This window comes from Sciurus vulgaris (genome assembly GCF_902686455.1).
Source record: "Sciurus vulgaris genome assembly, chromosome: 7".
Lineage (NCBI taxonomy): Eukaryota > Metazoa > Chordata > Mammalia > Rodentia > Sciuridae > Sciurus > Sciurus vulgaris.
In genome coordinates, this window is record NC_136467.1 from 65,060,729 (window position 1) to 65,075,443 (window position 14,715).

At 39.9% G+C, this 14,715-nt stretch overlaps 1 protein-coding gene across 2 annotated transcripts in view; it reads left to right on the top strand.

Annotated features, from left to right (window-relative positions):
• The window catches only part of FAXC (failed axon connections homolog, metaxin like GST domain containing), a gene marked incomplete at its 5' end in the record, with an annotated part of 74,513 nt that overhangs the window by 49,665 nt on the left and 10,133 nt on the right, over positions 1 to 14,715 (top strand). For both annotated transcript variants that reach the window (XM_079148654.1, XM_079148655.1), the window contains one exon: positions 6,643 to 6,759. In XM_079148654.1, coding sequence (XP_079004780.1) covers positions 6,643 to 6,759 — 117 coding nt within the window. The remainder of the gene's footprint in view (positions 1 to 6,642; positions 6,760 to 14,715) is intronic.

The window sequence follows — 14,715 nt, forward strand, 5'->3', positions numbered from 1 at the left end:
TGACTAGCTGTCATTCCCTCACCCCTCAGTAGAACCAGCTCCCGTCATTCCTGCTGTGATCTTCCTCCAAATCTACATGAGTCCTCCTCTCTGGCAGTGTGGTCACTGTCCTTGTATTTCTTCATGGTTTGTGCTCCCTGATGACCACTGGAAGACCCAACCATGGAGATCTTTCAACTCATCCTGGGCACAGGAAGTTCCACTGCGGTTGTCAGGATGTGAGCTGTGTGCTTTGGGGAGGTGTTCTCGGTGCTTGGGAGTTGGCCTCTGTTGGAGCATAGTTCAGGGAGTATGATGTCTCCTGGGTCCCTTCATGCTGGGGATTTCATGTTTTCAACCTTTATTTACCTTCCCCAATGGTTTAGAGTCCACACTCTCAACCTGGAGGCTGACAGGGAGAGTTACAGGTATTCAGGTATCCTGCAGCTGCTTCTATCCATCCCTACAGGAGCAGTCAGGTGGTCTACCTGCCAGTATTGAAGCTTGAGGTGCCTCATCACCCATGCCTGCTCCTTTAGTGCCCTTCAGATCTGCCCTTAGTGTTTTCTAAAACCCTCTAGTCATGGAATCTGGGATCACTTTCTGTACCCCAAATGTGCTACAGAAATGAAACCCTCAGCTTCGCCTCTTTTTCTCTAGGCAGAGTTAAATCTAATTCAGTTTCCCTTTTTTAAAAATGCTTCCTGCCAAGCTCCAAAAGGCCAAAGCTGGAACAATTTGAGCAATGAAACAAATAATGATAGTACTGGATTTCATCCCATAGACTAAAACAAATATTCATGAGTGCATACTTAAATAAATAATTGAATACATTAGCAAGTGGGGGTAGAGAGACAGTGAGTTCTGATCAATAGGTGTAGAAGGAATGAGAAAAAGAAAACTATAATAAAGCAAACATCATAAAAATAATTGTTTCAGATAACATCCACCAATGGATGCTAAAATTAGTGGGTCACAGGAGAAACGGGATATTTGCACAGGCTCAAAGTAGCTCTCTGAAGATTATTAACTGCAAGGGTAAAAATAGTAACTTTATTAGGAAGAAACCTGCCAGATACCATCCTTACCGTGTGATAAAGGTTAATGCCTTTGATAAGATGTACGATTATATACCCTTTGATACAATGATGCCCTCTGAAGATATTTGATAAGATTCCCCAGAAAAACAGAACCAACAGGATATGAAGAAACTTAACGTAAGGGATTGGCTCACATAGTTATGGAGCCCAAGATGTGCAGGACGAGTTGGCATCCCCTGGTAGAGTTCTAGTGTGATGCCAGAGGTCTAAAAACCAAAACTGATTATACGGTTCCTGTCTGAAGGCTGGCAGGCTTGAGACCCAGGAAGAGCTGATGCTTCCACTTGAATCCAGTGGTAGGAAAAAGCCAATGTCCCAGTTTGAAGACACTTAGAAGGAGTTGTCTTTATTGAGGGGAGGCTCAGCCTTTTGTTCTGTGCAGCCTTCAATGGATTGGATGAGGCCCACCCATATCAGGAAGGGAAATTTGCTTTATTCAGTCTACCAATTCAAAGACTAATCTCATCTTGAAACACCATCAAAGACACACCCAGGATATTGTTTGAACAAATATCAGGATACCCCATGGCCTAGTCAAGCTGTCACATGAAATTAACCATTAAAGAGAGATAAATTATTACTTGGGTGGTATTCTTGCTAAAAATGCACGACCTCATCTAATCATAAGAAAACCTTAGACAAGCCCAAGTTCAGAGATGTTTTACAAAACAACTGTCCAGTATTCTTTAAAAGTGTCAAAGTTATGAAAAGACAAGGAAGGATAGAGGAACTTTCACAAACTGGAGGAAAGTATGGAGGTAGATTGACTAATGAAATGTGGGATCCTGGAACAAAAAGGGGATTCATTTAAAAAATGAATAAAATTTGAATGAAGTCTATAATACACTTGACAGTGTTGTACTAATGGTCAATTTCTTAGTTTGATAAATGTACTGTGTTCTTCTAAGATATTAATATTTATAAAAGCTGGGCGAGGGCCATACATGAACTGTGCTATCTTTGCAACTTTTCTATACATCCCAAATTATTTCACAATAAAAGTTTTAAACAGCTTCCTGTTATTGGGTACTCTGAGGACTTTTAAAAAATTAAAAAAAAATTTTTTTTCACAGACTGCATTTTGATTAATTGTACACAAATGGGGTGCATCATTTCATTTCTTTGGTTGTGCACAATGTAGATTCATACCATTTGTGTAATCATACATGTACATAGGGTAATAATGTCTGTCTCATTCCACCATCTTTCATACCCCTCCTCATTTTCCTCTACATAATCTAAAGTTCCTCCATTCTTCTCTCACCCTACCCAACCCCCATTATATGTCATTTGAGGATTTTTTAATGACAGGAGATACTTATGTATTCAAACAATTTATAACCGTGTGTGTATACATATACTTTTGTACCTACCATTCAGCATTTCCCTCACATACTAGATTCCATCCATTCTTTTTACAACCACCTTTTTTAAAAAAATCAGATTTCTGTTCTTTCCTTTTCCTATTTTATGTTCCTTTGTAACCAAGGCATCTTTTTGCAAACTTTAAAAGCTCAACCCTCCTGCTGTTCCTTGGAGTCTTTATCTCTGAGATGATGATTCACGTGACATTCTGAGATGATGATTCACGTGACATTGTGGAGATAAAGGCCTTGGGCCAGAAGTCAGGAGGCCTGGGTGCCAGCATTCTGAGTCTGGTTTTGTTACTAACTCAGTGCCCTTCCACTTTTAATGTTCTGAGACCAAATGGTCAATCTTGACTAAACACTGTATGCATTGCTTGATATATGGAGTCAAATGATAGTATTTTAAATGATTTTTTCTTTTTATCAAGGTCCTATGTGCTCTATTTTCATATTTTTCAAATATTTTATCTATTTGTCTATCTATCTATCTTCATCTTGTCCCCCAAATCTTTGATTTCCACAACAGACCTCATAATTTACATTCTGGCATTTCCCTTAGAGTACTTTTTGGCAATTGAAGGAAATCAATGTTTTATTTCTTCCTTCTTGTTTATTTTTTGGTCAGGAATCCACTGTTGCCCTTTTTTAAAAAAAATCTTATTTTCTTCTCTTTGAAGCTGTGTGTAGCCCTTCTCACAATAGCCCTAAAGCCTTCCTGTGGCTTCCACTTCATAGACTGTCCTGTTTGGGCCACAGATGGATGGAGCCCTGGCACAATCTGGTAGGGAGGACCATTTGGTCATCTGACTGATACACCTCTCTAGCCCCAGCAGGATGTCCTGAGAGCTCTGGGGATGGGGTCCCTCTGCCAACCTGCAATCACTTAATGCCAGCAGGGGAGTGACTGAGGCATTGTGGAATCAGCAACATGCACCATCAAAAAGTGTCTGACAATTTCGAGAACAAGTGATACCTAGATTTTTTTGGTTGTCATTAATTTTTCCCAGGTAGTGTTTTCCCAGTATTTGGGTAACAGGCTTTGATCCTGGAGCAAGACTCAAATGATAGAGAAGTTGGTTAACAATGGGATGCACTTAAGAGTGCTAACAGATGATTTGATTGACCTCTTGTCTTACCTATGCACTGACATCAGATCTCTGATGTCCTCAGCCTGCCACTCAAACATGATAGAATAGGTGGACAGTTGTAGGGTATAGCACATAGAAGTATGCCAAACATGTAGAAAACATGTCACAAAAATTTGTTGAGTACAAATAAGAAATGACTCTTAACAATAAGAGACTCAGAATAGCCAAATCAATCCTTAGCAAGAAGAGTGAAACAGGAGACATCACGACCAGACTTAAACTATACTACAGAGGAATAGTAACAAAAACAGCATGGTGTTGGCACCAAAATAGACATGTAGACAATGGTACAGAATAGAAGAACGAGACAAACCCACATAAATACCATTATCTCATACTAGACAAAGGCACCAAAAATATACATTGGAGAAAATACAACCTATTGAAAAAATGGTGCTGGGAAAAGTGGAAATCCATATGTAGCAAAATGAAATTAAACCTCTATCTCTCATCCTGCACAAAACTCAACTCAAAGTGAATCAAAGACTTAGGCACTACAACAGAGATCCTGTGTCTAATAGAAGAAAAAGTAGGCCTAAATCTTCATCATGTCGATTAAGGACCTGACTTCCTTAACATGACTCGTAAAGCACAAGAAGTAAAATCAGGATTCAATAAATGGGATGAATTCAAACTAAAAAGTTTCTTCTCAGCTAAGAAAACAATCAACATGAAGAGAGCCTACAGAATGGGAGAAAATCTTTACCACATGCACTTCGGATGGAGCACTAATCACCAGGATATATAAAGAACTCAAAAAAATGGCAAAGAAACCAAATAACCCAATCAATAAATAGGCTAAGGAACCGAACAGACACTTCACAGAATAAGAAATACAAATGGTCAAAAAATATTTAAAAAATGTTCATCATCTCTAGCAATTAGAGAAATGCAAATCAAAACTATTCTAAGATTTCATCTCACTCCAGTCAGAATGGCAGTTGTCAAGAATACAAGCAATAAGCCAGTTGGCGAGGATGTGGGGAAAAAGGCACACTAACACATTGCTGGTGGGAATGCAGATTGGTGCAACCACTATGGAAAGCAGTATGGAGATTCCACAGAAAACTTGGAATGGAACCACCATTTGACTCAGTTATCCCACTCCTCAGTTTATACCCAAGGGACTTAAAATCGTCATACTACAGTTATGCAGCCACATCAATATTTATAGCAGCTCAATTCATGATAGCTGAACTATGGAACCAAACTAGGTGCCCCTCAACAGATGAAGGGATAAAGAAAATGTGGTGAATATACACAAGGGGAATATTACTCAGCCTTAAATAAAAATGAAATTATGGCATTTGCAGGTAAATGGATGGAGATGGAGAAAATCATGCTAAGTGAAATAAGCCAAACCCTAAAAACCAAAGGATGAATGTTTTCTCTGATAAGCAGATGCTAATCCATATGGTGGAGGATGAGTGGGGAATATCCCAGGTTTGCTAGAATCAGGGAGAGGAGTGAGGGACTAAGCTGGAACATGAGTTAGAAACAGAGTATAATGGCTCTCATCTTTCAAGTTGAGTTTATTTCATAAACCATGGAAGGTGTTTGTGAAAGAAATTGAATGATGAAAAGGGTGTCTGAGGAGATTGAAGTTCAGGTGGGATGTGGAATAGACTGGAGGAAGGGAGGAGCTGTCATTATGAGAGTTCATATTGCTTGAGTTATCCACATTTGATACTAAGATTGTTACATGCGTATGTCATTTTACCCTCACAAGAGCCCTAAGGAATAGGTACTCTCAATATCATCCCCATTTTGTGGGTGTTTTAGTCAGCTTTTTCACTACTGTGACTAAATGATCTGACTAGCACAATTATAGAGGAGGAAAGGTTTATTTGAGGGCTCACGGTCTCAGAGGTCTTAGTCCATGGAAGGCCAGCTCCATTTCTCGGGGCCTGAGGTGAGAAATCATGGAGGAAGAGCATGGCTGAGGGAATCAGCTTGCATCATCAGGAAGCAGAGAGAGAGAGTCTCCACTTTCCAGATACAACATATATACTCCAAAGCCACGCCCCAATTGCAGTGTCCTCCAGCCACACCCTACCACTTCAATGAATCCCATCAGGGATTAATTCACTGATTGGGTTAAGACTCTTACAACCCAATCATTTCTCCTCTGAACCTTCCTGCATTGTCTCACATGTGAGCTTTTGGGGGACACCTCACATCCAAATCATAATAGTGGGTAAGAAAATGGAGACTTTGAGAAGTTAGGTAATGACCAGGATGAATCACAGTGGTACCAGGATGTGACCTCTGTGGAGCCAACTCTTCGTGTTCCACTAGAAGATACAGGCCCTGACAGTGGCTCAGGAGACAATGTGTGACTGTTTTAATTGGTTGGGTGTGATAGTCCACATGACAAGTCCTGGACTAAGTCAGTAGTGGTGGAAATGGAGAGACAGGAGCAGCAGTGTGAAACTTTCTTGTCTGGAAGCCTGATGTCAGGAATGGGCTTGCAACCTCACAGTTCTCTTTGCTTAATGTTTCTCAGGAAGCCAGTACGCAGTGTTGAGAACTTGCCAAGACTTTAGACGTGTCATGGGAAACCTTGCTTCTAAGCTTCTTAAGTAGGCTAGGCTTCTTGTTTTCCTTGAGGAAATTTATTATTTTAATCATATATGCCCTGAGGTTGAGTGCTGCATTGAGTTACCTCCCAGTTCGTTTAATCAAACTTCTGGTTATTCTCCAGCATCACAAGCTTTATTACAACAATTTGAATCTCAAAAAGAGAGAGAGTTTGAGACTGGAGGTCAGCTGGTGATCAGTTCTCATTTTTCCCCATCTGCTTATCTGAATTTGGATTTGTTCCCTGCCTTACCTTGCTGTGGGGTTGATATATCCCAGAATTGTTATTCACTTTACATCTGTTCTCAGTTTTTTGAAGAAAAAGGGCCTGCATGCACTTTGACTCTGCAAAGCTTTTTGGTGCACAGGTAGATAAGTATATAATGAAAGTGTGCTTAATGCTGTTGTGATTGTGTGTGATAGTGGGTGACAGACCAGTGAGTGATCTCTCTGTTCTATCTGCTACAGGTGATAAGAAGTACATCATGGGGCCCAAGCTTTCCACTCTTGATGCCACCGTCTTTGGACACTTGGCACAGGCAATGTGGACCTTACCAGGGACAAGACCCGAGCGGCTGATCAAAGGCAAGTCCTGAAGAACTTTTCTGGTTTAAGAGTTGCTGCAGGTGGGTGGATACTGGTAACCTAGAATGTAGAATTCTAGGCCAGCGCTGTGAGTTTGGCCATGCTTCATTAGGCTGCGGTGTTTAGGGCCAGTTTTTTGCCAGCTCCTTACAGGTGGGACTGAATACTTGTTGCTAAAACAGGGCTTGAATTCCACTCTGTGCCCTAGTTTTGTTGGTTGTCCTTAAAGTCCTTTGGACAGTTGACTCACCACTTTCTGGTGTATCCGGTGCTGCAGGAACCAGGATCAGGCAGGGCCAATGAACCCATTGCCCATCTCACATGCTCTTTTCGAGTATGAACTGATCTCAGATATTTTACATGTAGGTAAAGTGTATCTGATTTTGTGTCATTTGAGCTGCCTCCCATTCCAGTATAGTGACTATAGATCATGTACTAAGAGCAGTAGACTGGAAAATTCAAGATTGTGAGAAAATGAGGAAATTGTCAACAAAATGCCAAGTCTGATGCTGTACAAGTATTATTACTATTATGTGTGCAAAGAAACACAATCTTGGTATCCTTTTTGTGATCTTAGCTATAAGTCTCATCAGAATTATAGCTTTTTTTTCCTTCCACATTTTTTCATTCGTACATTATAGTCATATATAATGATGAGATTTGTTGTTATATATTTGTACATGCACATGATATAATGATTTAATTTGGCCAGCATCAATCCCCTGCACTTCTCTCAGAATCATAGTTCTTGACTATGGGGGACAAGGTAAGAAGTGGAGATGAATGGGACCAGAGCTGCATGATGTACATAGGTTCGGGTGGGGTTGGTATCCAGGAATAAAATTCATGGTAGCAAAGGGGGAGGGAAAGTCTGCTTGCCTTAGGTTGCTGTCAAGGGGTCAGATCTCAGTTTGCATGTGTGTGCTTGTGTGTATGCAGGAGGGCACGGTGGTGAGATATACATGGCAACAGGGTCTCTCAGAGAGGTTTTCACTGTGTAGGTAGGTGGGAACCATTTGAAGTCATCTTCATTTTAAAGTATTATCCAACTAAGCAAATACCTGGGGCCTAGGGATGTGGACATCAAAATGCAATATTTTAGTTTGGGGAAGGGGATTGACAAAAGTTAATCAAACTGAGCGGCTGTGGATGTAGATGAGACCAGTGGAAAGGAACATGGAATACTAGTAAGTGTTGGGTGAGTTGATGGGTGAATGGATGAATGGACAGAGTTTGGCAAGGCTGAATCAGACAAGAAACTGAGACAGGTGAACAGGTATATGTGGTGGCCACAGGTGGGTGGGTGGGGAGGTTGGTGAGCTGTGTGTGCATGCACATGCACACTCCTGTGCATGCCCAGGAGCTCAGACCAGCCTGGGGGCAGTGGCAATCTCTCCAGATCCTCTTATTGGTGGATGGGCTTCCAGATACATTACATGGTTTGACTGAAATAGATCAGGCACTTATTGAAGGTCTTCCAGAAGTTTAGCTGAGTGGGGCTGACATTTATTTTTGGTACTGGAGATTGAATCCAGGGTCATTCTAACACTGGGCTATATCCCCAGCCATTTTAGTTTTTTGAGATAGGGTCTTGCTAAATTGCTGAGGCTGGCCTTGAATTTGGAATTCTCCTGGCCTCAGCTTTTCAAGTGGCTGGAATTACAGGCATGACCCATCGTACTTGACTGGACTGACATTTAATTTCCTAAATGATTGTTACGAAGATGTTCCTTGTTTACTCACTTACTCCTGTATGCACATGCCCCATACACCTGTACACATACACCTACATTTCTACCCAGATACCCCCTGACCCTACCACACAATTAAGGTAATTTGTTATTTAGTCAGAAGTGTTTAGGGATCCTTATCAGTAGAACTCTGACTTCATAGGATCCCTTCTTTCAGAAACAAAGCATGTTTTGTTGATTTATTTATGATTTAGCTCTTTTCTCTTTAAGGAATTGATCAGCCATTTTGGAGGATTGATTTTGGGTCCCTACCTGAGACACACACACCTGGGGAATCTGACACCATTATCATCCAGGGACTTTTAGCACTAGTTGCACAAACTTTGATTCTTGTGCCAGTGACTTCCAGCTGTCCCTGGAGACTATTGCATCATTAAACAGTGAAGTCCAGAGTATCTCTAATTCTCACTTTGGCAGTAGTTCCATGTCCTTTATACACTGTTTGGACTTAACTTCTTTCCCTGCTTTTCCTCTCTGTGGTAGAGACGTTCCCAAGAAGTAAAGCGAGAAGGCATAAATGAAAACAACTAAGAGCCTTGATGATTTAAAACTGGCTTGAATCCAGAGTGTGAGTGACTGGGATCGGGCAGTTTTCTGCCTTGGCTTTGGAATAGCCGAGGCACTGCTGGCCTTGATGAGGGGCACAAATGAATATAAACTTTTGGTCCCAGCAATTATTATTATTTTTGGCAGTGCTGGGGATAGAACTCAGGGCCTAACAAGCTAGGCAAGAGACTCTACCACTAAGCCACATCCCCAGCCCTGGTTCTAATTGTTATTGACAAAGCCACACAAAGTACTTCTGAAATCATCTAGAACAGTAGGACATTTTCCTTAATTTAGGTGCGTAGGAGGGTAGACTTTGCATATTCAACAATGCTTAAAATACACATATGTGTGTGTATCTATATATTTAGATATAGATATGAAATATCACGTATTTATTGGAGAGAATTTAGAAAAGATAGAAAAATTTTCAAAGAATGAAAAATAATTTGCGACTTAATTATCCACAGAGAACTGTTAATATTGTGGTATGTATCCTTTTATCAAGTACAAGCATGTATATACTTAAAAAAATTGTGATCATAATATTTATTCAGTCATAACCTGAACTTCTAAAATAAACTAAGTATTATGACTTTCCCTCTTGCCATTAAATACTTTTCAAACATGCATTTTTAGTATAATATCCTATTTATAATATCCTATCCTTGTAGCTACATTGTACTTTATGTGATTAATCTTCTTTTGGACTTGTGCGTTGTTTCAAATAATTTGTACTGCTATCTGGTAGTGAATATTGTTGTAAACATATACTCCTGCTCACTCTGGTTATTTCCTGCACTAAATCCTAGATGGGTGAAGAACTTGGTCTGCATGTCTCAGCTGCTTTCTGGAAATGCCACAGTAGTTTACATTTTCAAGAGCAATGTCTGAAAAGCATCTCTAATTTTATTTCCTTGATTAGGGCTGAATACGATTTATTTTGAAGTTTTTATCATCTTTATAGTAAGAAAAGAATCTGTTTTATTATCAGCAACACCCTCGATGTGGAGGCAGAATCCATGTTTTAATTAGGGTGTCCTTATTAGAGAATTTTATGTTAATTGAGGCAATCTTTAAAACAGATGTGGGACCGGACCAGGAGAAGTAATGCATGCCTGTAATCCCAGAGGCTCAGGAGGCTGAGGCAGGAGGATTGCAAATTCAAAGTCAGCCTCAGCAATTTAGCAAGGCCCTAAGCAACTGAGCGAGACCCTGTCTCAAAAAAAAGGGCTGGGGATGAGGCTCAGTGGTTAAGCCTGGGTTCAAACTCTGGTATCAAGTAAAAAATAAAAAATAAAAAATAAATAAAGTAAAATAATAATATAAAATAAAATATAAAATAATAAAAAAATAAAATAAATCAGATGTGGGAAACTTAAGAAAACCTCAGAAAAACGAAATTGAAGCAAGGAGGGGGGAAGACCTCTGCTGCACAACTGCCTACCCTCTAGAGCCATATGGAAACCACAGACCTTAACACTATTTTCTTTTAATTAATTTATCTTTTATTCATTGTATACAAATGGGGTACAACTTTTCATTTCTCTGGTTGTACACGAAATAGAGTCACACTGTTTGTGTAATCATATGTGTACATAGGGTAATGATGTTTGCCTCATTCCATTATCTTGCCTTCCCCTGCCCCCTCCCCACCCCTTATTTCCCTCTAACATAATCCATCCTTCCTGCATTCTCTCCCCCACTCCCCTGCCCAACCCTGTTATGTATCATCATCCACTTATCAGAGAAAACATTCGACCTTTGCTTTTTTGGGATTGACTTATTTCATTGAGCATGATATTCTCCAGCTCCATCCATTTACCTGCAAATGCCATAATTTTATTCTTTATGGCTGTGTAATATTCCATTGTGTATATATATATACCACAGTTTCTTTATCCATTCATCTATTGAAGGGTACCTAGGTTGGTTCCACAATCTAGCTATTGTGAATTGAGCTGCTATAAACATTGATGTGGCTGCATCACTGTAGTATGCTGATTTTAAGTCCTTTGAGTATAGGCTGTTAACACTATTTTTTAAATTAGTAAGGAACACCACCTTCCATGTTCCATGAAAAGCCTTATTCAGCAGCTTTTACCAATGATTATTAATTGTCCTTGGATGTCTTTTTGGCTTATGCCTTGAAAGATTAGAAAATGGGGCAAATGTCATGACTGTGTAAGAGGTTGTGGTTGGGTTTTCGACTCTCAGGAAAGGCTGGATCAAAAGGCTACTGTGGGTTTTGTGCTTTGAGATCTGTGCTTCAGTGTCCCTGCTCTCAATTTTTAGCTTCAAGGAGATGAGCAGAGGGGGTGTCCTCATCCACAGCATTCAAGCATGTTAGCACTTTTCAGAAAAAGGTGTGCTTAGTGGCCTCTTGCTGTGTGACAAATGCTGAAGAGAGCCGTCAAGCCTTTTGCCAGCCCCTAGCACAGGTGTGGGACAGGGAAGTGCTGGGCACATACCTGCAGAGTACATGAGTGCTTTGGATATTGGCCCTGTGTTTTCCAAATATTTGCTGGCTAGTGACCCAGCATGGGCAGGTGGTGCTGGGGGCTCTGGCAGGCTTCTCCCTTGCTCATTCTGGCCATGCTTGAGAGGCAGCTGGAAGAAACTGAGTCCAGGACTCTGGGTCTGGTTGAAATGGTTTATAGTGTGAAATTGTACAGAATGTTTTTGATTATTAGAGAAATTAGAGTGATGCAGGAAATAATGCTCGTATGTTTTTCAAAGAGCAATGGAGGGTATTTCCTTGTGAGAAACTCCAAGAGAAAGGCTCCTTGTTCTGCCTAGGACTGACCTCTGTGTAGAGAAGCATTCTGATAAATATCCTTTCAGTTTGTCTGATAACATCACTCTGTTTTTTCTTAGTAATTTATTGGATTTTCAAGTTTAAAAAGTAATATATGATGGTCACAAGTCAAATCACAGAGGCATAGGTTAAATAAATGCATGACCTCCCCTTCATCCATGTCCAACACAGACCCCATGGAATAATCAATACTGAGGATTTAATGTGGATCAGCCTATGCCTTTCTTTTACATGTACACATTTATAACACATGTATATAGCTATTTTGGTTTGTTGTTTTTGCTGTTTTAAAACAAACAATAGAATAAAACCAAACATTACTCCGTAACCTGATTTTCCCACTTAATAATATCATGTCTTTTTTAATAACTGCACAGTACCCTACAGAATGGATAATTCATTCAGTCCCTACTGATGGATCCCGAGACTGTTTCCATGGTTTTCCTTTCTCTCTCTCCGCCTCCCTCCTCTTTGTCCTTCTCTTTCTCACATTCCTCCTTTTGCTCACATGTAATGCTACATCCACGCACATATATCTTTACATACTGATGCTTTTCTTTTAGCAGAATGGAGTACTAAAGGTGGAACTCTGGGCCATCAGGTATACACATTTAAAATTTCAATGGGGAGCATCTGATTACTTTCCAAAAAAGGTCACAACAATTTGTTCTTCCCCCAGCCATGTAAAGCAATGCTTGACCTCCACGTCCTCCTCAGCACTGCATGACTTTAGTTTTTAACATTCTAGAGGATGAAGTTGTTATCTGATTGTTGAGTATGCTTTGAAGAAATGCGGTTTTTCTTTCATTTCACAAAGTGTACATATTCAGTATAGGCATTTATGTTAACTCAGGCATATCAGTGTGTGAGTTCATGTGTGCGTGTGCACACACACCACAGAATTCTTTTCTACTGCTAGCCATTTTTGTTCTTTTGGCTGATGGCTGAGGGGGAAGCTAGGCATAGGAAGGACTGAGCAAAGCCAATCCATACCATCTCCTTCTTTAGGGGCAGGATTTGAGGTGGGATGTGTGGGTCCAGCTCTTGCTCATCAAGGCTGACCTTTCTCAGCCATGTGATAGATTTCTCACTTCTTTCATGACAGCTCATTGCCACTAAGGGGTGGCTCCTGTCACCTCGCAATTCTTGAGAACACAGGAAAAACTGCAGAGGAATATTCTGACATAATAGCACAAAGTTATTAATTCCCAGGCCAGGCTGTCCACTCAAGGAGACAGAGTAGTGTGATGGTGAAGGGCAGGAGGACCAAGGGAATTAGTACCAGTTGAACAGACGAGTAAAGCCCTTCAAACAGGGCCTGGCGTGTAGAAAGGAGTATGTGTTTGCTAATAGGATTGATTTTTATTCTATCACACTGAAGTGGTATTGATGTCATATGATCACAAAGTGGGAAGCTCTTCTGGAGGAAAGGTGAAGAAATAAGGCTGAAGGGAAGAAAAAAAAAAAAAAAAAAGAAGTGGATAAAATCCTAGGGTCCTGTGACTAGTTCTGGCTTTTTTAGTTGCTCCTTGGGAGCAGCTCATGGTGAATGGATTGATTGAGTCAAACATGGCTTTCCTCTGGACCCACTGTGATGTGTCCATAGTTCATCTTTGATGACTGTTTTTCGGGGGATGGGGTACTGGAAATTGAACTCAGGACACTTTACCACGGAGTAACATGTCCAGCCAATTTTATTTTTTATTTTGAGACATGCTTTCACTAAGTTGGTGAGGGCCTCACTAAGTTGCTGAGTCTGGCCTCAAACTTGTGATCCTCCTGGCTCAGCCTCCTGAGTTCCTGGGATTACATGTGTGCACCACACATCTAGCTTTCAATGGCTCTTTACCTTTCTCATTAGATCCTCTTCCTCCCTCTTGCTTCTGCCACCACATCTTTTTTTTTTTTTTTTTTTTTTTTATTCCCAATTCTTGTTTACCTGTGATTAGCAGTGGTACCTGGGGAGGAGTTGCATGATTATTCCCTGAGGGGGAAAATACTAGAAGGTTTTGCATGCATCTCCTTAAGAGAGCAGTGATGTTGTCTTCCGAGCTTCTGGCTCTGAGCATATACATCCATATCTTTCAGCAGCGGGTAATGAGAATGAACTCTTACACAGTGTGGATTGCACTGTTATGATCTAAGACTGAAAATGGTGACTTGGAACCAACACAAGTTAATTTGTTCACAGATTCCAAGAAGCAGGAGAATTTGCTTTATCATGTTTGTAGGGCATGTGTTCAGTTCAGTCAAATAGTCATCGAAGTTTGAAAAATTTTAGTGCCATGGAAAAATGTCTATAATAATGTTATAGGAGATCATAAGAAATAATAATGGCAGTAATTAAATAGAAAATACATTGAAAGAAATTACACCAAAATGTTAATGTGGTTATTTTGGATTGATGAGACTGTAGGGACTTTTTGTTTTCTTCTTTATGTCTTTTTAGAGTTTCTATATACAGACTTCTAGTTTTCCAAAATGAAAATATATTATTTTCTTTACTAGAAAATGAAAATAGAGTAGTTACAGGCTACAATCAATAGAGCTACTAATATAAAAACAACTCAAATGATTTGTGATAGGGGTTTGGTAAAAGCAAAATGAAACTTATAGTTTATCCACGCAATGAAATACTATGAAATTAGAGTAATCACAGTATAAAATTCAAAAATTTTTAACATATTTTGTTAAGTGGAAAAAAGAGGACTGAAAACAAACTATAAAGTCAATTCTATATAGCTAATGTAAATATATGTATATATATAAAATATTTATGGAAGAATATCAATAAATGCAATTATGGAGAAGAGGATTATTGGTAATTCTTAAATTTTGTTT